Raw genomic sequence first — 26,768 nt, forward strand, 5'->3', positions numbered from 1 at the left:
GCCTGAACATGGAAAACCATCTCCAATTCTTAACTTGAAAACCACTAGGCACAGAATGTTGAAAACTTAGTGGGATGATTGTACATGCCAAGTAGATGACCCCTATTTCAGCCAACCATCAGTGTCTCTTTGACTTTTGGTCCTGTCCCCTTGACTATCTTGACTTGACTTCTTGCCTATACGACTATGCGTTTGGGGAGACATGCGCTTTTCTACAAAAGCATCTTCTAGCTGGCATTTAGTGTTGTCTAGTGGTTAGCTATCAAGCATATTCATATGACTCTGAAGTCAGAATTGACTGCATCTCAGGGACAACAGTTTTTATGCCCCTGAAGGGACTTCGGAGGCATATAGTTTTTGAACCGTCTGTAGGTCTGTCCGCAATTTTGGATGGATTTTCAAATAACTTGGCATGAATGTGTACCAGAGTAAGACGACATGTCGCGCGCAAGACCCAGGTCCGTAGCTCAAAGGTCAAGGTCACACTTAGACGTTAAAGGTCATTTTTCATGATAGTGCATTGATGGGCGTGTCCGGTCCATATCTTTGTCATTACATACAAAAACACAAATAATACATATCCTTGGTGACTTTGTAAGTCTAACCTGACATGTCCAGTCTGTTTCATTAAACGAAAATAGCATTATGCATACAAGCTACACATAAAGAAAACAACAAGATACTGAGATAATGAGATATAAACCAGTTCAGAATTGTTCATTTGTGAGTGTGTATGCAATTTAAGCTTGCAAGGTTTTGTTTTCTATAGTGTACCAAAAAAAAAAATTGTATCCTTTTGGATGTTTAATTAGCTCCACTATTCTGAGAATAGGGGGGCTATTCTACTCGCCCCAACGTCGGCGTGAGCTTTCTTGGTTAAAGTTTTTCGGCAACCTTTGTATTTCTGTCATATCTTTGTTATTACTGCTTACATCTTACTGTAACTTCACATAAACATTGTCCAGCATACAAACAAAAGTATGTGCAGGGGCTGGGCCCATTATAAATAAGATCAAGGTCACCAAGGTGTTATACTTAGGTTATTTTTAAGGTTAAAGTTTTTCGGCAACCTTTGTTTTTCTGTCATATCTTTGTTACTATTGCTTATATCATACTGTAATTTCACATAAACATTGTCCAGCATACAAACAAAGTATGTGCAGGGGCTGGGCCTACTATACCCAAGGTCAAGGTCACAAGTTGTTATACTTGGAATTATTTTCATGTTAAATTTTTTCAAAAGCTTCGTTTATAGACATATCTTTGGTACTTTAAAAGATAATGACTTGAAATTAAAAATATATCTTTATCATCAAAATGGTAACAATTCCCATCACTGATTTGTATTTTTTACCAAATTATGCCCCTTTCATACTTAATTTTTTTGACAAACTTTGTTTTCTGGACATAACTTTGGTACTGTATAAGATAATGACTTGAAACTCAAAATATGTCTTTACCATCATCATCTGCATGTGCGGTAATAATCCCAATAACTTGACATAATTATGCCCATTGGTGTATCTTCCTTTTAAAGTAGAGGTCTCTTATTGAGACATATATTCATTTTACTGTCAAATCGCTGAATAGTGGAGTGCACTGTCTTATGGCTGGCCCAAGCAGTGCAATTTTAAGTAACATTTGTTCATTTTGTTACATTACAATATTCCTATTTTCAGATATTGATGAGGAGCAAGAACTTGTTTTAAATCAGGAGTTACTACCTGTTGAATTATTGGAGGTATGATGTTTATATACATGCCACATGGCTTTTATTAGGTCACCTGAGAATTTTGCTCAGATGAGTTTTTGTGACAACCTTCTGTTTGTCATCTGTCTGTTGGTGTCAACATATTACTTAAACATCTTCGCTGAAGCTGCATGTCAGAACTACACCAAATTACATGTGTAGCATCCTTGCAATGTCCTTTTTCAGGTTTATTAGTCTGCTACTGGTTGAAAACCAGTTTTGGGGACTGTTCAATTTCAAATTGAGGCACTTTTTCTCTTTTAGGAGCAACTAGAGCTAGAAATAGAAATACTTTAAACTGCTTATTCTCATGAACTGCCTGATACACCTTCATCAAAGTTTTTCGGTAGCATCATTATAAAGTCTTGTGCCAAATGTAATTAACTGGGGGTACTTTGTCCCTTTTAGGGGACACCACAGCAAGAAATAGAAAATTATTATGATCAAGTTTGTTCTAATGTTTATGCATTTTTTAACTGCCACAGCAAAATACAGAAAAAAAAACAACTTTAAATGACTTTAATGAACTGTTCATCTCATAATGTCTCATTATGGGGAACTTTATATGAAGCAAGGACTTATGGTCAAGGTCCTCTTCAGGTGAGCACCTTAGGCCCATTTGCCTCTTCTTTAGGGATTTCACTTAGCCATACCAAACTCAAGGCCCTTGACTTAGTAATATGAGTAACTGGCTTAACAGTTTGTGATGCACCAGGGCTGTCAATAGGTTTTTGTTGAACAGGCTGAAATAGAAATGTAGCCACCCAGCTAGGTGGGTCTTGGAAATTCAGCACTTCATTTCCTGCATTTTGGGATCATTTAAGAACACATTTTCCACTGCAATTTTATTAGCTCACCTGAGCCTAAGGCTCATGGTGAGCTATTAGGATCGATGAATGTCCGTCCGTCCATTCACATTTAGTTGTTTACACTCTAGCATCCGCAATAATGATATTATTACAGTATAATAATAAAATAATAATAATGTCAAATTATTTTAGATGTTTCTTATTCAGAATTGCAAAGAAGACTCATTTTTATGCCTCCGAAGGGAGGCATATAGTTTTTGAACTGTCTGTAGGTCTGTCAGTCTGTCGGTCTATCCGCAATTTTCATGTCCAGTCCATATCTTTGTCATCGATGGATGGATTTTCAAATAACTTGGCATGAATGTGTACCACAGTAAGACGACGTGTCACACGCAAGACCCAGGTCCGTAGCTCAAAGGTCAAGGTCACACTTAGACGTTAAAGGTCATTTTTCATGATAGTGCATTGATGGGCATGTCTGGTCCATATCTTTGTCATTCATGCATGGATTTTAAAATAACTATGCATGAATGTGTGACACAGTAAGACGACGTGTCGCGCGCAAGACCCAGCTCCGTAGGTCAAAGGTCCTAAACTCTAACATCGGCCATAACTATTCATTCAAAGTGCCATCGGGGGCATGTGTCATCCTATGGAGACAGCTCTTGTTTATTATCCCCCGCCGATGAAATCGGGAGGTGGGTATTGAAATGGCGTTGTCCGTCCGTCACGTCCGTGTGTGCGTGCGTCCGTCCGTCCGTCCGTCCGCAGCCATTTCTCAGTAAGTAGCAGGTAGAATTTCATGAAACTTGAAATAAACATGAACCAACATACTGCGATGATGCCCGTCAAGTTTTTTTTTGGATTGGTCAATTTCCCTTAGAGTTATTGCCCTTGATTTAATGAAAAATGCCCAAAAATGTCCGTCCGCAGCCATTTCTCAGTGACTAGCAGGTAGAATTTCATGAAACTTGAAATAAATATGAACCAACATACTGCAATGATGTCCATCAAGTTTTTTTTGGATTGGTCAATTTCCCTTAGAGTTATTGCCCTTGATTTAATGAAAAATCCACATCTGCAGCCATTTCTCAGTAACAAGCTGGTGGAATTTCATGAAACTTAAAATAAATATGAACCAACATACTTCGATGATATCTGTCATTTTTTTTTTCAGTTGGTCAGTTTTTCTTAGAGTTATTGCCCTTTAATTGTTTGAAATTCTACAGATTTGTACATAACAAACCAACCAATTGGTAGAATTTCATAAAACTTCTTTCATTCTTTTCCATGAACATTTATTGTAAACATGTGAAGTTGTGTACCCACACCTGGTCACCTTGCCTTCGTCACACCCCCCCCCCCCCCCCCCCCCCCCCAAAAAAATTTATTTCCTTTTTATTATTATTTTCAAACCTTCCATGAATATTTATCAACATGCAAAGTTGTACTGTTCCCCCACCTCACTCCTCCACCAAGTTTCATTTTTAATTTTCCATCAATATTTCAATATTTATAATCAACATCGATGATCAATGACAATAATCGATGTTTTGTACCCTCACCCAGTCACCCCTGCTGGCCCCGCTTCCCCAACCAAAAAATAGGCTAGCATTCATTTTCTGTTAAATTGATTTTGACAAATGAAATTATTTGCTTCTTAGTAACATCCTTAACTTTTTGCCAGATATATTTTTTGGCCATTCCTGACCACAAACCCTTTCGGCGGGGGATACCAATTCATCGAATTTGCTTGTTTAATTTTCCCACGTTTTAGGTGCAATTTTCTTATAATTATTATACATAGTGGTAGGGTGAACTTTTGTGATCGCATTTTTGTCCGTCCATCGTCTGTTCACATTTTCTTGTGGACACGATAGAGACTACATTTTGCTATCAATTTTAATCAAACTTGCACACAACTTGTATTGGCATAAGATCTCGGTTCTTTTTGAAAACTGGCCAGATCCCATCATGGGTTCCAGAGTTATGGCCCCTTAAAGGGCCAAAATTTGCTATTTTTGGCTTGTGAACGCGATAGAGATCACATTTTGCAATCAATTTTAATCAAATTTGCACACAACTTGTATTTGCATAAGATCTCAGTTCTTTTCGAAAACTGGCCAGATCCAATCATGGGTTCCAGAGTTATGGCCCCTTAAAGGGCCAAAATTTGCTATTTTGGCTTTCGCAGCCATACAGAGACTTCATTTATGGTTTGATTGATACAAACTTGCAAAATATCTTCAACAACAATAAATCTTGGATTCCATGATGAATTTGTCAGGTCCAATCATAGGTTCCAGAGTTACGGCCCCTGAAAGAGCCAAAATTTGTTAATTTTTACCTTGTGAACACGATAGAAGTGACATTTTATATTTGATTTTAACCACACTTACACACAACTTAAGTCAAAATAAGATCTCATTTCCTTTCGAAAACCGGCTAGATTCCATCATGTGTTCTGGAGTTTACAATTTTCTAGTTTGGCTCTTTCAGCCATACAGAAGTTTCATTTATGCTTTGATTTGATACAGACTTGCACAGAATGATTATCTTGATGATTTCTAGGCCTGGATCGAAATTAGGTCATGTCAGGTCAAAAATGAGGTCATCAGATCAAATCAAAGGAAAAGCTTGTTAACAACCTATAGGCCGCATTTATTACCCTATCTTCGTGAAACTAGGTCAGAATGTTTATCTTGATGATTTCTAGGCAAAATTTTAAACTGGGTCATATAGGGTCAAAAACTAGGTCAACCAGTTTAATCAAAGGAAGAGCTTGTTAACACTCTTGAGGCCACATTTATGACCCTATTTTCATGAAACTTGGTCAGAATGTTTATCTTATTGATTTTTAGGCTAAGTGCGAAACTGCATCATATAGGGTCAAAAACTAGGTCACCCATTCAAATCAAAGGAATAGTTTGTTAACACTCCTGTTCATTTGATCTGCATGAAACTTGGTCAGAATGTTTGTGTGCATGAAATATCGCATGAATTTTTATCTTGGTCTTGTAGGGTCAAAAACTAGGTCACCAGGTCAAATCAAAGAATAAGCTTGTTTACACTCAAGAGGCCATGTTTTTTGGTCCAATCTTAATGAAAATTTGTCAGAATATTTGTCTCTGATTTAGTTAAAAATTGGTCATTTTAATGTATCGCGCGTAGCTCCAAAAGTATTTGACCTAGAGTCACCAAAGTTTACAGGAACGTTGGTCAGCATATGCAGGTGTCCTTGTCATGTAGTGGAGGCATCTGTGTCCCATGAACACATTTCTAGTTGTTCATAAACTTTTGAAATAATACCAAGATTTAGAATTCAATAAAATCCACAGATTTGCTTTTAAAATTCCACTTCCAGGACCACACAGTTTAATTAAATTTTCTAAATATGAATTATATAATATTCCACTAGTACTATTCTCAGTGTATGGTCACAGTTTTCACAATGTACTGTTCAGTAAAATGAACTCAGTGCTCCTGTGAATGGTACAAGGCATGACACTCCTCCTTACATAAATGTACATTACATACACCACAGCCGTAAACCGTTTCCCTTCTCTTATTGTGTACGCGCATGTGATACTTGCAAGTAGTGCGGTGACTGGGTAGCCTGATGTTCATGTGAACTCCCATATTCTCCTGAGTGACAAGTGGAAAGTTGTTACGAAGTTGATCGACAGCAGATCTCTTCCTTTTGGTGAAACCAACTATAAGCTGACGCTGAAGTTCAACACGAGAGTCAACAAGATGGAATCTCTTCTTCTTTGTCAGCCTTGTTGATACTTCCTTGTATATAATGTAACTGTTCACTACTGCACAGTTGAACAGAAACCAGAATAGGTACTTCCACCACTTTTGTGCAGATCAACACCACCCATATATTTATTATATGACCAAACACTGTGTGGTTGCTGCACTGAATCAACTATCTGTTTACACACCTGCTAGCATTCATAACATCAGTCGGATTGCTCAATGTTGATACAGGTTGCACAACTTTTTGTCCATCCAAACTGCCAGTTACATTAGAATCACCCAACTGTAGAATTTTCATATCACCCGGGTTGTTTACATCGCGTTGTTTTATGCCCCCAGCATCTACTGATGCGGGAGGCATATAGTGATTGTTCTGTCTGTCCATCCGTTCGTTCGTTCGTCCGTCCGTACGAGGTTAACCAAATGGGACCGTTTCGTCTAGCATCAATACCCCTTACTAGAATGACTTGATACTAATGCAGATGTAACCTGAGACCATTCCTCATCTTCAGACATCACCTGACCTCAGTTTGACCTTGACCTTGACCTCATTTTGGACTTAGGTTGCTTTATATGGGCCATCTCTTGGTTAACCAAATGGGACTGTTTCGTCTAGCATCAATACCCCTTACAAGAATGAATTGATACTAATACAGATGTAAACTGTGACCATTCCTCATCTTCAAACATCACGTGACCTCAGTTTGACCTTGACCTTGTTTTGGACTTAGGTGCTGGACTTAGGTGCAAAATCTATCTAACGTTTACTGAACGCAGCTCCTTGTTTCAGTTCTGCAGGAAAGCCGAGTCTGTTTATCCTTATAGTGCCATAAGCGTATAGTCCAATTAGCAATCAAACTTTATAGAAGGTGAAGTCCAGTGAAAAGGTTATCAAAAAAAATCCATCTGTTTGTACGTTGGATGTGTGATGTGATATCCGTTGCTACACTGTGACCAAGTCTATGCTCTCTCTGGTTGTTAGGTTTCCCAAGATAAAACTGAAATTTTGAAAGATATGCATTGTCACACAACATCACACTTTTACCCCACATTCTGTAGACTTAGCCGGCATGTATTGTCGGAATGACAGACACTCCGAGTACCTTATCATGGCCTCATCAACGATACTTCTCTAAAAAGCGTATATCCCTACATAAAAGTGTCAGCAAGAACAGTCATTATTTAGCGTATCTTGAAAAGTCTGTCATATCCTTCCTGTCCGCGTACTGTTTCTTCTTCACGATTACTCATATGAAAGTACCGACTGATTTTCACAAAGTGGCTACATGTCATTGTCTGCTGAATTCCAGTGTTGCCTACAAATGGATCTCTTGACCAATACATCTCCATCTGTGGTAGCTGCTGAATGCCCATCATCATGTGGAAGGCTAAGAAAGCACGCATCTCTGGTTAAGTTACGTCTTCGCAGTATTTATCGTGACCCTCTCTTGCCTGCTTCCAAGCTGCATTACTATTGGTATAACCCTTGATCATGGCTACCAGACCGATGGAAACATAAGCCAGAAATAATCCAGGAGGGTTGCAGAATCAGTATCAGACCCATCAGAAAGGTTTGGACCATGCTGCTCCGCCAAATCTTCAGTCTGAAAATAGAAAAGAAAACAAAATGTTCTTATTTCTATCAATACATTGTAGATTTTACTATTTTTAGTACATTCAGGCATGTATCTGGCAATCAAAAGCACATGTGCACATCTTAGACAATAAAAGTACTAATTTTTAGATCAACTTTTCGAAGAAAAAGTAGAGCTATTGTACTCGCCCCGGCATCACCGTCGCCGTTAGTTAAAGTTTTTGATCTCTGTTACTATCAAAGCTATTGACTTGAAACTTAAAATAGTTATTTACTATCAAAGTCTACACCAGGAGAAACAATCCCCATAATTCTGATTTTTGAATTTTGACAGAATTATGCCCCTTTTTAACTTAGAATTTTTGGTTAAAGTTTTTGATAAAGTCAAATATCTCTGTTACTATAAAAGCTATTGACTTGAAACTTAAAATACTTATTTACCACCAAAGTCTACACCAGGAGAAACAATCCCCATAACTCTGATTTTTGAATTTTGACAGAATTATGCCCCTTTTTAACTTAGAATTTTTGGTTAAGTTTTTGATAAAGTCAGATATCTCTGTTACTATCAAAGCTATTGACTTGAAGCTTAAAATACTTATTTACCACCAAACTCTAAACCAGGAGAAACAACCACCATAACTATGATTTGAATCTGACAGAATTATGCCCCTTTTTAACTTAGAATTTTTTGATAAAGTCAAATATCTCTGTTACTATTAAAGCTTTTGACTTGAAACTCAAAATAGTTATTTACTATCAAAATCTACACCAGGAGACACAATTCCTGTAACTCTGTTTGAATTTTGACAGAATTATGTCCCTTTTTAACTTAGAATTTTTGGTTAAAGTTTTTGATAAAGTCAAATATCTCTGTTACTGTCAAATGTTTTGACTTGAAACTTAAAATGCTTGTTTACCATCAAAGTCTACACCAGGAGAAACAATCCCCATAACTCTGGTTTGAATTTTAACAGAGTTATGTCCCTTTTTAACTTAGAATTTTTTTTTTAAATTTTTGATAAAGTCAAATATCTCTGTTACTATTAAAGCTTTTGCCTTGAAACTCAAAATAGTTATTTACTATCAAAGTCTACACCAAGAGACAAAATTCCCGTAACTCTGATTGAATTTTGACAGAGTTATGTCCCTTTTTAACTTGTATTTTTTTTTTTACTGGCAAAACTCTAATTCAGATTCAAGCGCTGAGAAAAGTCAAGCGCGCTGTCTTACAGACAGCTCTTGTTATTCTTTTATTTTATTTTATTATTTTTATTAGCTCACCTGAGCCAAAGGTGTCCGTCTGGCGTTCGTCCACACTTTCCTTTAAACAACACTTCCTCCTAAACCACCAGTTCAAATTTGATGAAACTTCACAGGAATGAGCCTTTGATGGCCCCCTTTCAAAATTGTTCAAAGAATTGAATTCACACAGAACTCTGGTTGCCATGGCAACCGAAAGGAAAAACTTAAGAAATCTTCTTGTCCAAAACAGCAAGGCGTAGAACCTCGATATTTGGCATGTGACATCATCTAATGGTCCTCTATGAGATTGTTCAACTTATGCCCCTGGGGTGAAAAGAGGCCCCGCCCCGGTTGTCCCAAGTTTTACATAGACTTATATAGGAAAAAACTTTAAAAATCTTCTTGTCTGAAACCACAAGACCTAGGCCTTTGATATTTGGTATGTGGCATTGCCTTTTGGTCCTTTACTAATTTTGTTCAAATTGTATCCCTGGGGTGAAAAGAGACCCCGCCCCGGGGTTACCAAGTTTTACACAGACTTATATAGGAAAAAACTTTAAAAAATATTTTTATCTGAAACTCCAAGGCCTACCGTAGGCTTTTGATATTTGGCATGTTGCATTGCCTAGTGGTCCTTTACCAAGATTATTCAAATTATGCCCCTGAGGTGAAAAAAGACCCCACCCAGGGGGTTCCAAGTTTTACATAGACTTATATAGGCAGAAACTTTAAAAATCTTCTTGCCTGAAACTGCAAGGCCTAGGCTTTTGATATTTGGTATGTTGCATTGCCTAATGGTCCTGTACCATAATTGTTCAAATTATGTCCCTTGGGTGAAAAGAGGCCCTACCCCGGAGGCCCCAAGTTTTACATAGATTTATATAGGAAATTTTTTTTAAAATCTTCTTGTCTGAAAGTTCAAGGCATAAGCCTTTGATATTTGGTATGTAGCATTGCCTAGTGGTTCTCTAACAAGATTATTCAAATTATTCCCCTGGGGTGAAAAGAGGCCCGGCCCCGGGGGTCACTTGTATATGAGTTTTATAGGAAAAAATACTTAAAAAATTATCTGATCATATTTCCTAGATTGTTTAATTATAATTACCAGATGACCCCAAGTAATTAGGGGATACTTGACTGTGACCTTGACCTACTGACCTACTTTCTTGTTTTTTAAGATTCAGCCTTGAAATTTGGATGACATATACAGTTTTGCACACCAATCATAACAGCATAGAATTTTGGACCACGTCAGTAACTTTCGATAAAGATTTCAATACTCATCTTTAATATTCTTAGCCCTGACCTACTGACCTACTTTCTTGTTTTTGAAGCTACAGCAAAGAGATTTGTATAATTTTTAGCTCACCTGTCAGTTAGTGACAAGGTGAGCTTTTGTGATTGCCCGTCGTCTGTCCACAATTTCTTGTGAACACGATAGAGACCACAGTTTGCAATCAATTTTAATCTTACTTGCACACAAGTTGTATTGGCGTAATATCTCGGTTCCTTTCGAAAACTGGTCAGATCCCATCATGGGTTCCAGAGTTATGGCCCCTTAAAGGGCAAAAATTACTATTTTTGGCTTGTGAACACGATATAGCCACATTTTACAATCAACTTTAATAAAACTTGCACACAAGTTGTATTGCCATAATATCTCGGTTCCTTTCGAAAACTGGAATATCTCGGTTCCTTTCGAAAACTGGCCAGATCTCATCATGGGTTCCAGAGTTATGGCCCCTTCAGGGGCCAAAATTTGCTATTTTTGGCTTGTGAACACAATAGTGACCACATTTTGCAATCAGCTTTAATCAAACTTGCACACAACTTGTATTGGCATAATGTCTCGGTTCCTTTCGAAAACTGGCCAGATCCCATCATGGGTTCCAGAGTTATGGCCCCTTAAAGGGCCAAAATTTGCTATTTTTGGCTTTTGCAGCCATATAGAGACTTCATTTATGGTTTGATTTGATACAAACTTGCAAAATATCTTCAACAACATTAAATCTACGATTCCATGGCGAATATGTCAGATCCAATCATAGGTTCCTGAGTTATTTTATATCTAATTACCTCCCCTGATGTAATCAAAATGGATTTATATCAGTAAGTACTTATAGGACTCATTTGAAATGCCATTATTGTCATTAGTTGGGCTGAGACAATCAGGGTAGATAACTATGGACTGATTTATGTCAAATTACCTCCCTTCATTTAAAATTTAAATGGGTATATCTCCATAACTAATGAAGATACTGATCTGAAATTTCATTTATGTCAACAGATGGACTTGGACGATCAGTGAAGATACATATTGATAGAATTTATGACAAATTACCTCCCTTTTTTTTATCTAAATGAATATACCTGAGTAGCTTCTATTGAGATTGGTTTGAAACGTTATTTATGTTTTCCATGGTAAGAAATAGTCATGTTAGATAACTCTTGATTGAACATTTATCGTTATGAATACTTCTCTAATATATTGTTGTATACCCTTGTACTCTTGTATCTTCTACATGCCTTGTACACAGGTGAGCACTTTAGGGTCAATGACCCTCTTGTTTATTTTGTTTCTCTTTTAGTATTCAACATAGTATACTGTAGTACCATTTCTTTTCTGGAATATTCCTCAGCAATCGCTAGCTGGAATCCATCAAAACTTCACTCTCTAGAGGAGATGCTCGTGTTATCTTCCTGTTTGAGTCAGGTGATTTTTCCACTGAGTTATTGCCCTTTGATTATTTAACATAGTATACTGTAGTACCATTTCTTGTCCAGAGTATTCCTCAGCAACCACACTGGAATTCATCAAAGTTTAGGAATCTTCACTCTTAATAAGGGCTTCATGTTCCAGTCAGATGATTTCTCACGGAGTTATTGCCCTTTGATTTTTCAGCATTAGTACACTATAGTACCATCCCTTACGAAATGGTCAAAGAGCTGCTAACATGCCGCGAACATACCTATTCGCAGGAAGTATTTGCGGTATATTCGCTGCTAGCCGCGATTGATTTGATACTAGTTCGCAGGATATTCGCAGGAAGACCAATGATCGCGGCATGGTCACGAGAAGAACTTAGAAGATTATAATCTTTTGGTAAACTGTTAATGAAGAGCTTTGGTAAGAGCAGGTAATTGTAGATCAATTAATGTGTAACATTATCTGTAAGGTCACAGTATGAATCTGATAAGTAAATTACAACCAGATATTTTGGACATGTTTAGAGGGAAATCTGTATGCATTACAGACATTTTTGATAAGTGAATGGTGATTCTTAGAGGTTGATAGGAATATATTCTTATTTATGGTAAGTCAGAAAATTTATGTTTAATATCTATACTGGTTAGGAACCAGTAGCCGGAGACATTTTCATATTTCAGCTCCACTATTTCCTAAAAAAATATTTGACATAAATGAAGCCCACACTGCACAAACTTCAGCTCCTTCCGCATCCAATGTAATGAGCATCGCGTTGTGACGTAAAATATAGGTTCCATGGGGCCTCAAATGGGGTCACAAAAAGAAGTCATTTTCCCCATGAGGTAAACCAGTAACTGGACAAATATTTTGATGATGTTTTGCTGTTATTTTGATATCGAAACAAGTAATTAAACTATTTTTACACATTTCTTTATCATTAATCTCTCCAAAAATGCTGATGAAAGATAACCCGACTTTCAATAGCAGCTACGAAAGCAAAGAGAGAACTATAAAAGCTCGAATTTCGTCTTACACAAATTCTTGATATTTCCAATAGATATAGAATAAAATTAGTGCAAAAATTGACAGCCCTGCATTTATGTAACTATTACCATGAAATTAAAAGCAGCACATGTTATCAGCAGACAATCATTATGTAGTTTAATTATTTCTTCTCCATTTGATACCTCGACAAGTGTAAACTACTACGCATGCGCAATGCTATCTTCATGCCCCGTGAAGACAGAAAGTTGTTTTCGTAAACGCAGGTGAGGAATCGTCATAAAACCTAACATTATACAGCCCTGTAATATAGTGGTTTGTTGTAGACATGAAGAACAAACATCCAAATGATCCATGTGAAACAATTACGTGAATATTGCCAAAATAAAGCGATTATTACATGTGTCAAGAAACTGGTCCTGTCTGGATACTGGTTCCTAACCGGTACTCCTATATCTGAATAAATATGAGGAATTTTGAAAATGAAATAGATGCTTAAACTTCTGCAAAGCTGAATCAGATTTTTTTTTTTAAAGAAATATAAAACTTATTATGACAATTTGTAAGCTTCATAAGTTTGATAATTAATATGTAAAATTATGACAGATTTGTAGTCATACAAAAAAATTATAAGCAATGTGAAGAAAAAACATTGGGATGAAATTAATACATGCACTGAAACACTGTTATTGAAATTACAATTAACAGTTAAAATTCAAACATATGTTATCATTAAAATTCAAAATGCACCAAATATGATATGAAAAAGTTCTGATCAGACATTGACAATTTGAATTTGTTACAGCCTCAGTGTCAAGTTTATTATCCCCCGCCGATGAAATCGGGAGGGGGGTATTGAAATGGCGTTGTCCGTCCGTCAGTCCGTCCGTCCGCAGCCATTTCTCAGTAACTACTTGGTAGAATTTCATGAAACTTGAAATGAACATGAACCAACATACTGCGATGATGCCCGTCAAGTTTTTTTTTTGATGGTCAATTTCCTCAGAGTTATTGCCCTTGATTATAATGCGCGCACTATTTCTCATAATAAGGTAATTTCATCAATTGAGTAGCATGACAAGTCTGTGCTGATCCGTCAATTTTTTGTGGCTCAGTTTCCGTCAGCGTATTGCTTGATTAATGAAATGTCCGTCTGCAGCATTTCAGTAACTATGCAGTAGAATCATAAACTGAAACAGACATGAACCAAGATACTGCGACGATGCCCTTCAAGGTTTTTTTCGATTGGTCAATTTTCCATATAGTTATTGCCCTTTAATTGTTTAAAAATCCACAGATCTGTACATAACAAACCAACCAATTGGAAGAATTTCATTAAACTTCTTTCATTCTTTTCCATGAACATTTATTATAAACATGTGATGTTGTGTACCTACACCTGGTCACCACCTTACCTTGGTCCCCCCCCCCCCCCCCCCCCCCCCCCCCCCCCCCCCCCCCCCCCCCCTTTTTTTTTTTTTTTTTTTTTTTTTTTTTTTTTTTTTTTTTTATCAATATTTATAATCACCATGTAAACTGTTGTGTCCTCACCCCCCCCCCCCCTCAGCCCCACCCAAACAAACCATTCATTTTCTTTTAATTTGATTTTGACTAATGAAATTATTTGCTTCTTGGTAACATTCTTAACTTTTTGCTGGATATATTTTTTTGCCGTTCCTCAACTCTGACCCTTTCGGCGGGGGATTCCAATTCATCGAATTTGCTTGTTCAATATACTTGTATCCCTGATTCCTATTAATTATGCCCCCTTTCGAAGAAGGAGGGGTATATTGTTAGTCCACCATCATCAAATGGTGGGCTATTCAAATCACTCTGCATCCGTCGTCCGTCCGTCCGTTAACAATTTCTCGTTATCGCATCTCCTCAAAAACTACCAGGGGGATTTTGACCAAACTTTATCAGAATGATGTATTGGTACCCTAGTTGTGTCCCTCTGAAAATCAGACTGGTTCAACAATTTTTTAGTAAGTTATGGCCCTTTGTTTATTTCTATAATTTACATAGATTTATATATAGGGAAAAACTTTGAAAATCTTCTTGTCCAAAACCACAGAGCCTACGGCTTTGATATTTGGTATGAAGCATCATCTAGTGGTCCTCTATCAAGATGATTCAAATTATTTCCCTGGGGTCTAATATGGCCCTGCCCCGGGGGTCACATGGTTTATATAGACTTATATAGGGAAAAACTTTGAAAAACCTCTTGTTCAAAACCACAGGGCCTAGGGCTTTGATATTTTTTATGTGACATCATCTAGTGGTCTTCTACTAAGATTGTTCAAATTATCCCCCTAGGGTCAAATATGGCCCCGCCCCGGGGGTCACATGGTTTACATAGATTTATATAGGGAAAAACTTTGAAAATCTTCTTGTCCAAACCACAAAGCCTAGGGCTTTGGCATTTGTAATGTAGCATCATCTAGTGGTTCTCTACTAAGTTTGTTCAAATTATCCCCCTAGGGTCAAATATGGCCCTGCCCTGGGGGTCACATGGTTCATATATACTTATATAGGGAAAAGCTTTTAAAATCTTCTTGTCAATAACCTACAACATCCAAATTTGGACCACATGTATGGTTTTGAGTTCCAAGATGAACCTTGACATGAGTTGACCTTGATTTTGACCTAATGACCTACTTTCACATTTTTATAGCTACAGCCTTCAAATTTGGACCACGTGCATAGATTTGTGCACTGAAAAAAACTTTGACCTCGACATTGATCTAGATTCCTATTAATTATGCCCCCTTTCGAAGAAGGAGGGGTATATTGTTAGTCCACCATCATCAAATGGTGGGCTATTCAAATCACTCTGCATCCGTCGTCCGTCCGTCCGTTAACAATTTCTCGTTATCGCATCTCCTCAAAAACTACCAGGGGGATTTTGACCAAACTTTATCAGAATGATGTATTGGTACCCTAGTTGTGTCCCTCTGAAAATCAGACTGGTTCAACAATTTTTTAGTAAGTTATGGCCCTTTGTTTATTTCTATAATTTACATAGATTTATATATAGGGAAAAACTTTGAAAATCTTCTTGTCCAAAACCACAGAGCCTACGGCTTTGATATTTGGTATGAAGCATCATCTAGTGGTCCTCTATCAAGATGATTCAAATTATTTCCCTGGGGTCTAATATGGCCCTGCCCCGGGGGTCACATGGTTTATATAGACTTATATAGGGAAAAACTTTGAAAAACCTCTTGTTCAAAACCACAGGGCCTAGGGCTTCGATATTTTTTATGTGACATCATCTAGTGGTCTTCTACTAAGATTGTTCAAATTATCCCCCTAGGGTCAAATATGGCCCCGCCCCGGGGGTCACATGGTTTACATAGATTTATATAGGGAAAAACTTTGAAAATCTTCTTGTCCAAACCACAAAGCCTAGGGCTTTGGCATTTGTAATGTAGCATCATCTAGTGGTTCTCTACTAAGTTTGTTCAAATTATCCCCCTAGGGTCAAATATGGCCCTGCCCTGGGGGTCACATGGTTCATATATACTTATATAGGGAAAAGCTTTTAAAATCTTCTTGTCAATAACCTACAACATCCAAATTTGGACCACATGTATGGTTTTGAGTTCCAAGATGAACCTTGACATGAGTTGACCTTGATTTTGACCTAATGACCTACTTTCACATTTTTATAGCTACAGCCTTCAAATTTGGACCACTGCATAGTTTGTGTACGAAAAAACTTTGACCTACATTGATTTCACATTTTATTTAAGGTACAGGCTTCAATTTGGACACATGCATAGTTTGTGTTCCGAAATAAATTTGACCTTGATTTTGACCTAGTGACCTACTTTCACATTTCTCAGCTACAGCCTACAAATTTGGACCACATGCATAGTTTTGTGTACCGAAACAAACTTTGACCTTTACATTGACCTAGTGACCTACTTTCACATTTTTTAAGGTACAGGCTTCAAATTTGGAACCACATGCATAGATTGTGTTCCGAAACAAAATTTGACCTTGATTTGACCTAGTGACCTACTTTCACATTTCTCGAGTACAGCCTTCAATTTGGACCACTTGCATAGTTTTGTGTACGAAATGAACTTTGACCTTAGATTTGACCTAGTGACCTACTTTCACATTTCTGTAAGCTACAGGCTTCAAATTTAAACCACATGCATAGGATTGTGTACCGAAACAAACTTTGACCTTGACATTGACCTAGTGACCTACTTTCACATTTTTGAAAGTACAGGCTTTGAATTTGGACCACATGCATAGATTTGTGTTCTGAAGTGTAATTTGACCTTGATTTTGACCTAGTGACCTACTTTCACATTTCTCAAGCTAAGCCTTCAAATTTGGACAACTTGCATAGTTTTGTGTACCAAAATAAACTTTGACCTTAAAGGCCTAGATTTAGGCAGTGGGCCAAGGGATTTTTGTCTTCACCAGCACAGTTGGGGGCTAATGACCATCACAGTATGGCTCCAATAAACAAGGGTCATTGTTTATTGGAGAGTCAGCCTACCTTAAAAGTGTATCTATTAGTGAGAAGGGGAAACTATGTAATTTATTTTAAATTAATGAATAAATGATAACTTTTAAAGTTATACTAGTTTTTTGGCATTTCTATGTAAAGAAAAATATTTGTTGGTCAAACACAATAATAAAATAATCAGAAACTTATTTTCACAATAATGAAATAATGAGAAACTTAAAGAAACATGCAAGTTTTTATTTTTTCAAATTCTGTCTGGAGAATTGTGATATTTCTGAAAAATGTGACTTTCACTCATCTAAATCTTGCAGAATACTGTAAATAATATTTGTCTAAATTGAAAACAGAATGTGAATTTCAACATACTGAAAATGAACACAATAATTTTATATTCAAATAATGTTGATTACATTAATACATGAAAATCAATTGTCAGCACAAAGAACTCAGGAAGTTTTCACTATACTTGTGTTTTATCATTATTATTTTCAATATTATTACTGTATCTTTTATCATCCTATTTGTAATATAATAATAATAATGATAATAATAATTATGATTATGATTATTTCTATTTTATTTTATGTTTTTCGGTGGTTTATCGAAATATAACGGTGAATTATATCCTGATAAACTCACTGGCCACTCAGTGAAAATTATCAAATCTGATACCCGGATTAACGTCAAAAAGTTTACCGAGCGTACTGAAAGCCGAAAACAATATGACGATGACGTCGTTAAAATGACGTCATCTTTGCGATGCTTCCTGATAAAATTTCCCGCAAATTTCGACACTTTATTGAAATAAACACAACAAAAGTAGAGTTTTAGACATAAAATAAACAGAAAAATTGTTGGTATCGATGTAATATCACGGTAATTTCACTCGTGAACACCAAAAGTTGTTATTTTCACTCGTGGCTGCGCCACTCGTGAAAATATCACTTTTGGTGCCCACTCGATGAAATTATAACGTGATATTACACCGAAACCAACAATTATCCTCTATATTATTATTAACATTATTATAACATTAAAGTAATAGTTATTATCATCTACATAATATCAAAATAATAATTATTAATATTATCATTCCACATTTACTGAAGAAAAATTAATTTCTTTCAACTCCACTGCACACATCTTCATGGTCTAGCTGGGGTCCCTGCTGTGCTAATTGCCCTCTAATTAGTTGCTATTACATAATCGCTGATAAGCAGCAGAGAAGATGGGAGTTGTATATTGGATTTGGGGGGTGGGGGGGGGGGACACTTATATAGTAGTGAATCTAGGCCTTTAAGATTGACTTAGTGACCTACTTTCAAATTTCTCAAACTACAGCCTTCAAACTTGATGCACATGCATAGTTTTGTGTACAAAGAACTTTGTCCTTGAAATTGATCTAGTGACCTACTTTCACATTTCTCAAGCTACAGCTTTCGAATTTGGACCACATGCACAGTGTTGTGTATGGAAAGGAAATTTGACCTTGAGCTAGTCAATAAGTCTTGAAATTTGGAACACTCAAAAATGGCACATTGCTGGGTGCCAAAATCACTCTGTGATCTCTTGTTTTGCGATGTCGGTTGGTCCATAGACCAATCCGTTTCCGGATTATAACTCAAGAAAGCTTAGGCCTAGGATCATGAAAGTTGATATGGAGGTTGGTCATAATGAGAAGATGACCCCTATTTATTTTGAGGTCAGTAGATTCAAGGTCAAGGTCACAGTGACCCGTAACAGTTAAATGGTTTCCGGATGATAGCTAAAGAACGCTTGGGCCTAGGATCATGAAAGTTGATAGGGAGGTTGGTCATGACCAGCAGATGACCCCTATTGATATTGATGTCAGTTGGTCAAAGGTCAAGGTCACAGTGACCAGGTACAGTTGAACCATTTCTGGATGATAGCTTGAAAACACTTTGGCTTAGGATCATGGAAATTAATAGAGAGGTTGGTCATGACATGCAGATGACCCCTATTAGTTTTTAGGTCAGTAGGCCAAAGGTCAAGGCCACAATGACCCGGAACAGTTTAACCATTTTGCGGATGATAACTCAAGAATGCTTGGGCATAGGATCATGAAACTTCATAGGGAGGTTGATCATGACCAGCAGACGACCCCTATTGATTTGGAGGTCAATAGGTCAAAGTTCAAGGTCACATTGACCCAGAAAAGTAGAACTTTTGTGTGCAGTAACCAAATTATTTCTCTTCCTTGTGCAATTACTGAATGCGTCAAGGGGGGCATTTCATGTTCTATGAGCTCTTGTTGTACCCCCCGACAACAAAGTTGTAAGGGTTGTACCCCGCGACGACAAAGTTGTAAGGGGGGTATACTGGTTTCAGGTTGTCTGTCTGTCCGTCTGTCCGTAGACACAATCTTGTGCGCTCCATCTCTCCTCATCCCCTTGACACAATTTAATGAAACCTCACACAAGTGATCAGTAACAACAGTAGTTGTGCATGGGGCATGTTAGGTTCTTTCAGAAACAAAAATTGCAGAGTTACGGGACTTTATTTTTTGTTACTATACTATATACATAGACACAATCTTGTGCGCTCCATCTCTCCTCATCTCCTTGACACAATTTAATGAAACTTCACACAAGTGATCAGTAACAACAGTAGTTGTGCATGGGGCATGTTAGGTTCTTTCAGAAAAAAATTTGCAGAGTTACGGGACTTTGTTTTTTTGCCCCCCCATGAGTAGTGGGGGCATATAGATTTAGTCTTGTCCGTCCGTCCGAAGTTCGTGACGCGCCTAGCTCGAAAAGTATTTGATATAAATTGATGAAACCTTGCATGAGTCTTTATCATGATATGAACTTGCGCACCTCCTATTTTTCATCTGGCTCTGCCCCCTATTTTCAGAGTTATGGCCCCTGAAATAGTCAAAAATGCACATTTTTACCTTGTGACACGCCTAGCTCAAAAAGTATTTGATATAGATTCATGAAACCTTGCATGAGTCTTAATCATGATATGAACTTGCGCACCTCCTATTTTTCATCTAACTCCATCCCCTATTTTCAGAGTTATGGCCCCTGAAACAGTCAAAAATGCACATTTTCACCTTGTGACACGCCTAGCTCAAAAAGTATTTGATATGGATTCATGAAACCTTGCATCAGTCTTAATCATGATATGAACTTGCGCACCTCCCTATTTTTCATCTGGCTCCGTCCCCTTTTTCCAGAGTTATGGCCCCTGAAATAGTCAAAAATGCACATTTTCACCTTGTGACATGCCTAGCTCAAAAAATATTTGATATAGATTCATGAAACCTTGCATGAGTCTTAATCATGATATGATCTTGCGCACCTCCTATTTTTCATCTAGCTCCACCCCCTATTTTCAGAGTTATGGCCTCTGAAATAGTCAAAAATGCACATATTTACCTTGTGACACACCTAGCTCAAAAAATATTTGATATAGATTCATGAAACCTTGCATGAGTCTTAATCATGATATGAACTTGCGCACCTCCTATTTTTCATCTGGCTCCACCCCCTATTTTCAGAGTTATGGCCCCTGAAATTGTCAAAAATGCACATTTTCACCTTGTGACATGCCTAGCTCAAAAAATACTTGATATAGATTCATGAAATCTTGCATGAGTCTTAATCATGATATGAACTTGCGCATCTCCTATTTTTCATCTGGCTCCGCCCCCTACTTTCAGAGTTATGACCCCTGAAATAGTCAAAAATGCACATTTTCACCTTGTGACATGCCTAGCTCAAAAAGTATTTGATATAGATTCATGAAACCTTGCATGAGTCTTAATCATGATATGAACTTGCGCACCTCCTATTTTTCATTTTGGTCCGTCCCCTATTTTTAGAGTTATGGCCCCTGAAATAGTCAAAAATGTACATTTTCACCTTGTGACACACCTAGCTCAAAAAGTATTTAATATAAATGGTTGAAAACTTGCATAAGTCTTTGTCATGATATAAACTTCCACACCTTTAATTTTTTGGCTGGCTCCACCCCCCTTTTTAGCTCACCTGTCACAAAGTGACAAGGTGAGCTTTTGTGATCGCGCGGTGTCCGTCGTCCGTCCGTGCGTCCGTCCGTCCGTAAACTTTTGCTTGTGACCACTCTAGAGGTCACATTTTTCATGGGATCTTTATGAAAGTTGGTCAGAATGTTCATCTTGATGATATCTAGGTCAAGTTCGAAACTGGGTCACGTGCCGTCAAAAACTAGGTCAGTAGGTCTAAAAATAGAAAAACCTTGTGACCTCTCTAGAGGCCATATATTTCACAAGATCTTCATGAAAATTGGTCAGAATGTTCACCTTGATGATATCTAGGTCAAGTTCGAAACTGGGTCACGTGCGGTCAAAAACTAGGTCAGTAGGTCTAAAAATAGAAAAACCTTGTGACCTCTCTAGAGGCGATATATTTCACAACATCTTCATGAAAATTGGTCAGAACGTTCACCTTGATGATATCTAGGTCAAGTTCGAAACTGGGTCACGTGCCATCAAAAACTAGGTCAGTAGGTCAAATAATAGAAAATCCTTGTGACCTCTCTAAAGGCCATATTTTTCATGGGATCTGTATGAAAGTTGGTCTTAAAGTTCATCTTGATGATATCTAGGTCAAGTTCGAAACTGGGTCACGTGCGGTCAAAAACTAGGTCAGTAGGTCTAAAAATAGAAAAACCTTGTGACCTCTCTAGAGGCCATATATTTCATGAGATCTTCATGAAAATTGGTCAAAATGTTCACCTTGATGATATCTAGGTCAAGTTTGAAAGTGGGTCACGTGCCGTCAAAAACTAGGTCAGTAGGTCAAATAATAGAAAAACCTTGTGACCTCTCTAGAGGCCATATTTTTCATGGAATCTGTATGAAAGTTGGTCTCTATGTTCATCTTGATGATATCTAGGTCAAGTTCGAAAGTGGGTCACGTGCCTTCAAAAACTAGGTCAGTAGGTCAAATAATAGAAAAACCTTGTGACCTCTCTAAAGGCCATATTTTCCATGGGATCTGTATGAAAATTGGTCTGAATGTTCATCTTGATGATATCTAGGTCAAGTTCGAAATAGGGTCATGTGCGGTTAAAAACTAGGTCAGTAGGTCTAAAAATAGAAAAACCTTGTGACCTCTCTAGAGGCCATACTTTTCATGGGATCTGTATGAAAGTTGGTCAGAATGTTCATCTTGATGATATCTAGGTCAAGTTTGAAACTGGGTCATGTGCCTTAAAAAACTAGGACAGTAGGTCAAATAATAAAAAAACGTTGTGACCTCTCTAGAGGCCATACTTTTCATGGGATCTGTATGAAAGTTGGTCTGAATGTTCATCTTGATGATATCTAGGTCAAGTTTGAAACTGGGTCAACTGCGGTCAAAAACTAGGTCAGTAGGTCTAAAATTATTAAAATCTTTTGACCTCTCTAGAGGCCATATTTTTCAATGGATCTTCATGAAAATTGATCTGAATGTTCACCTTGATTATATCTAGGTCAAGTTCGAAATAGGGTCATGTGCGGTTAAAAACTAGGTCAGTAGGTATAAAAATAGAAAAACCTTGTGACCTCTCTAGAGGCCATATTTTCATGAGATCTTCATGAAAATTAGTGAGAATGTTCACCTTGATGATATCTAGGTAAAGTTCAAAACAGGGTCACATACCTTCGAAAACTAGGTCAATAGGTCAAATAATAGAAAAACATTGTGACCTCTCTAGAGACCATATTTTTCAATGGATCTTCATGAAAATTGGTCAGAATTTTTATCTTGATAATATCTAGGTCAAGTTCAAAACTGGGTCACATGAGCTCAAAAACTAGGTCACTATGTCAAATAATAGAAAAAACGACGACATACTCAAAACTGGGTCATGTGGGAAGAGGTGAGCGATTCAGGACCATCATGGTCCTCTTGTTTTTATAGTTATGGCCCCTGAAATAGTAAAAAAATGCACTTTTTCACCTTATTATGTGCCTAGCTCAAAAAGTATTTAGATGTAAATTCAGGAAACCTTGCTGGAGTCTTTATAGTGATGTGACCTTGCACACTTGGCATTCTTCTCGAGAATCTTAGCTCTTATTACAGAGTTATGGCCCTTGAAATAACCAAAATAGTGGATTTTTGTTTGTGATGCTCATAGCTCAAAAGTAATGAATCCTTTGCATAAAATGTTTGTTGAGGATTTACCCCATTAAGACTGCAAACATTTGAATTATTGCCCCTTATTTGTGACATATGTACAAGTGGGGGGCACACCCTGTGTCCTACAGACACATTCTAGTTTGTTACTATACTATATACATAGACACAATCTTGTGCACACCATCTCTTCTTATCCCCTTGACACAATTTAATGAAACTTCACACAAGTGATCAGTAACAACTGTAGTTGTGCATGGGGCATGTTAGCTTCTTTCAACAACAAAAATTGCAGAGTTATGGGACTTTGTTTCTTGTTAACATACTATGTACATACAGTCTGCATATGCAATCTTGTGCGCGCCTAATCTTCCGAACCCTTGCACATAATTTAATGAAACTTCACACAAGTGATCAGTACCAACCCTACTTGTGCATGGTGCATGTTACGTTCTTTTAGATAAATATTCTGCATAGTTATGGGACTTTGTTTTTTGTTACTATACTGTATAGATACAGTCTGTATACATACAGTCCACATAATTATGCAATCTTGTGTGTGTCAAATTGCAATGTACTGTGTCAGTGCATGAGGGGGGTACATTCATCACCTTTAGTGATAGCTCTAGTTTATTTGGTTTTGCACTTTTCTGTGCATGCTATTTTGTGCACAATTTCTGTAGTGATGGTTTTCAGCTAGTTCGCGGGATGATCGCGGCAACTTGTTCGCGGCAAAACTTATTTGCATGTGAAAAGAGAAAACTAAACGAACATCAAAAGTGTTCGCGGCATGTTCGCCTGATATTCGCAGCATGATCGCAACAAGTGTTCGCAGCAAACTATAATATTTCCTTAAGGGATTTCTTGTCCAGGGTATTCCTCAGCAACCACTGGCTGGAATTCATCAAAGTTTAGGAAGCTTCACTCTTAAAGGCTTTATGTTCCAGTCAGATGATTTCTCACCGAGTTATTGCCCTTTGATTATTCAACATTAGTACACTATAGTACCATTTATTGTCCAGTGCATTCCTGAGCAACCACTGGCTGTGAAACTTAGATGAGTGACCTAAGGCCAAGATGTCCATATTAGAAATTGTTCAAGTATCTTTGTAAGTTGGTACTTCTGCTCCTGACAGGCCATCACAGAGACTGATACAGAATGGATATGAATGTTACAAATAAATTTAACAGAAGTTTATGACATGATTTTGATTCTGGGCTTTTATATTGTAGACTATGAATGTTGATGCAGAGCATATGAAGGTTTTAACACCAGTAGAGTTAATACAGGTATGTAGAGCATTAGTTAACTCAAATTTACAGGGTTGCCACTTACCTTGAAAAGTCAGGGAAAAATGACTTTTTTGCAAGGTCAGTGAATTGTCAGGGAAATCTTGATAATGGTCAGTGAAAAATGAAATTTTAGAAACGTCAGGGGAAAATGAAATTCTGGGTCGATGTTTAAAATGTTCAGTGGCTATGGCAATCTTCAAGCAGTATTTCCAAACACATTTTGGTGTAATTGTGTATAAACATAATTTAAATGGGTTTGAATCAATTTCATTTTATGTTAACTTTGGAATTTTGAAGACTAAAAGGCTTTTATATTTGCAACTCTTGCCTCCAGAGCAGACTAACTCTATACTTTTCCTGCTCTGTAGGGGTGTCGGGCATGCAGTTGCAGTCCCTGTGCTTTCATGCACTCAATATTTGAAACTCTGATTTGTTTCAAGGGAAGTGCAGAAATACACATGCTTCCTAACTGTACAATGTGTTAGTCAATAAGTTATTAAACAGATTCAAATCACTGCGTCAGTGGTCCGTCGTCCTTCCGTCCGTTAACAATTTCTCGTTATCGCATCTCCTCAGAAACTACCAGGGGGATTTTGACCAAACTTTGTCAGAATGATGTATTGGTACCCTAGTTGTGTCCCTCTGAAAATCAGACTTGTTCAACAATTTTTTAGTGAGTTATGGCCCTTCCTTTATTTTTATAATTTACATAGATTTATATAGGGAAAAACTTTGAAAATCTTCTTGTCCAAAACCACAGAGCCTAGGGCTTTGATATTTGGTATGAAGCATCATCTAGTGGTCCTTTACCAAGATGATTCAAATTATTTCCCTGGGGTCTAATATGGCCCCGCCCCGGGGGTCACATGGTTTATGTAGACTTATATAGGGAAAAACTTTGAAAAACCTCTTGTTCAAAATTACAGGGCCTAGGGCTTTGATATTTTGTATGTGACATCATCTATTGGTCTTCTACTAAGATTGTTCAAATTATCCCCCTAGGGTCAAATATGGCCCCGCCCCGGGGGTCACATGGTTTACATAGACTTATATAGGGAAAAACTTTGAAAATCTTCTTATCCAAACCACAAAGCCTAGGGCTTTGGCATTTGTAATGTAGCATCATCTAGTGGTTCTCTACCATACTTGTTCAAATTATCCCCCTAGGGTCAAATATGGCCCTGCCCTGGGGGTCACATGGTTCATACAGACTTATATAGGGAAAAGCTTTTAAAATCTTCTTGTCAATAACCAACAACATTCAAATTTGGACCACATGTATGGTTTTGAGTTCCAAGATGAACCTTGACATGAGTTGACCTTGATTTTGACCTAGTGACCTACTTTCACATTTCTGTAGCTACAGCCTTCAAATTTGGACCACATGCATAGTTTTGTGCACTGAAAAAAACCTTGACATTGACCTAGTGACCTACTTTCACATCTTTTAGAGGGTTTGAAAGGGGAAAGAAATAATATAAAATGTAAATACGATCTTTTATTGACAAATAAAACATCAGTAGTACATACATACAACTTTTTAGCTCACCTGTCATGAAGTGACAAGGTGAGCTATTGTGACCGCTTGATGTCTGTTGTGCGTAGTGTGTCGTCCTTCAACAATTTCTAAAAAAATCTTCTTCTTGAAAACCACTGGGCAGAACTACACCAAACTTCACAGGAATGATCCTTGGGTGGCCCCCTTTCAAAATTGTTCAAAGAATTGAATTCCATACAGAAAGGAAAAACTTTAAATATCTTCTTGTCCAAAACCACAGGGCCTAGGGCTTTGATATCTGGTATGTAGCATCATCTAGTGGTCCTCTACCAAGGTTGTTCAAATTATCCCCCTAGGGTCAAACATGGCCCCGCCCCGGGGGTCCCAAGTTTTACATAGACTTACATAGGGAAAAAAGTTTAAAAATCTTTTTGTCTGAAACCACAACATTTAGACCTTTGATATTTGGTTTGTAGCATTGTCTTATGGTC

At 37.4% G+C, this 26,768-nt stretch overlaps 1 protein-coding gene across 1 annotated transcript in view; it reads left to right on the plus strand.

The window, feature by feature from the left end:
* LOC123566185 (nuclear pore complex protein Nup133-like) overlaps window positions 1-26,768 on the plus strand; it is a 420,170-nt gene that overhangs the window by 361,731 nt on the left and 31,671 nt on the right. Inside the window, exons 29-30 of the mRNA XM_053549042.1 lie at window positions 1,680-1,741; window positions 24,720-24,776. Coding sequence (XP_053405017.1) covers window positions 1,680-1,741; window positions 24,720-24,776 — 119 coding nt within the window. The remainder of the gene's footprint in view (window positions 1-1,679; window positions 1,742-24,719; window positions 24,777-26,768) is intronic.

The sequence above is a fragment of the Mercenaria mercenaria genome, chromosome 1, assembly GCF_021730395.1.
Source record: "Mercenaria mercenaria strain notata chromosome 1, MADL_Memer_1, whole genome shotgun sequence".
Taxonomy (NCBI): Eukaryota; Metazoa; Mollusca; class Bivalvia; order Venerida; family Veneridae; genus Mercenaria; species Mercenaria mercenaria.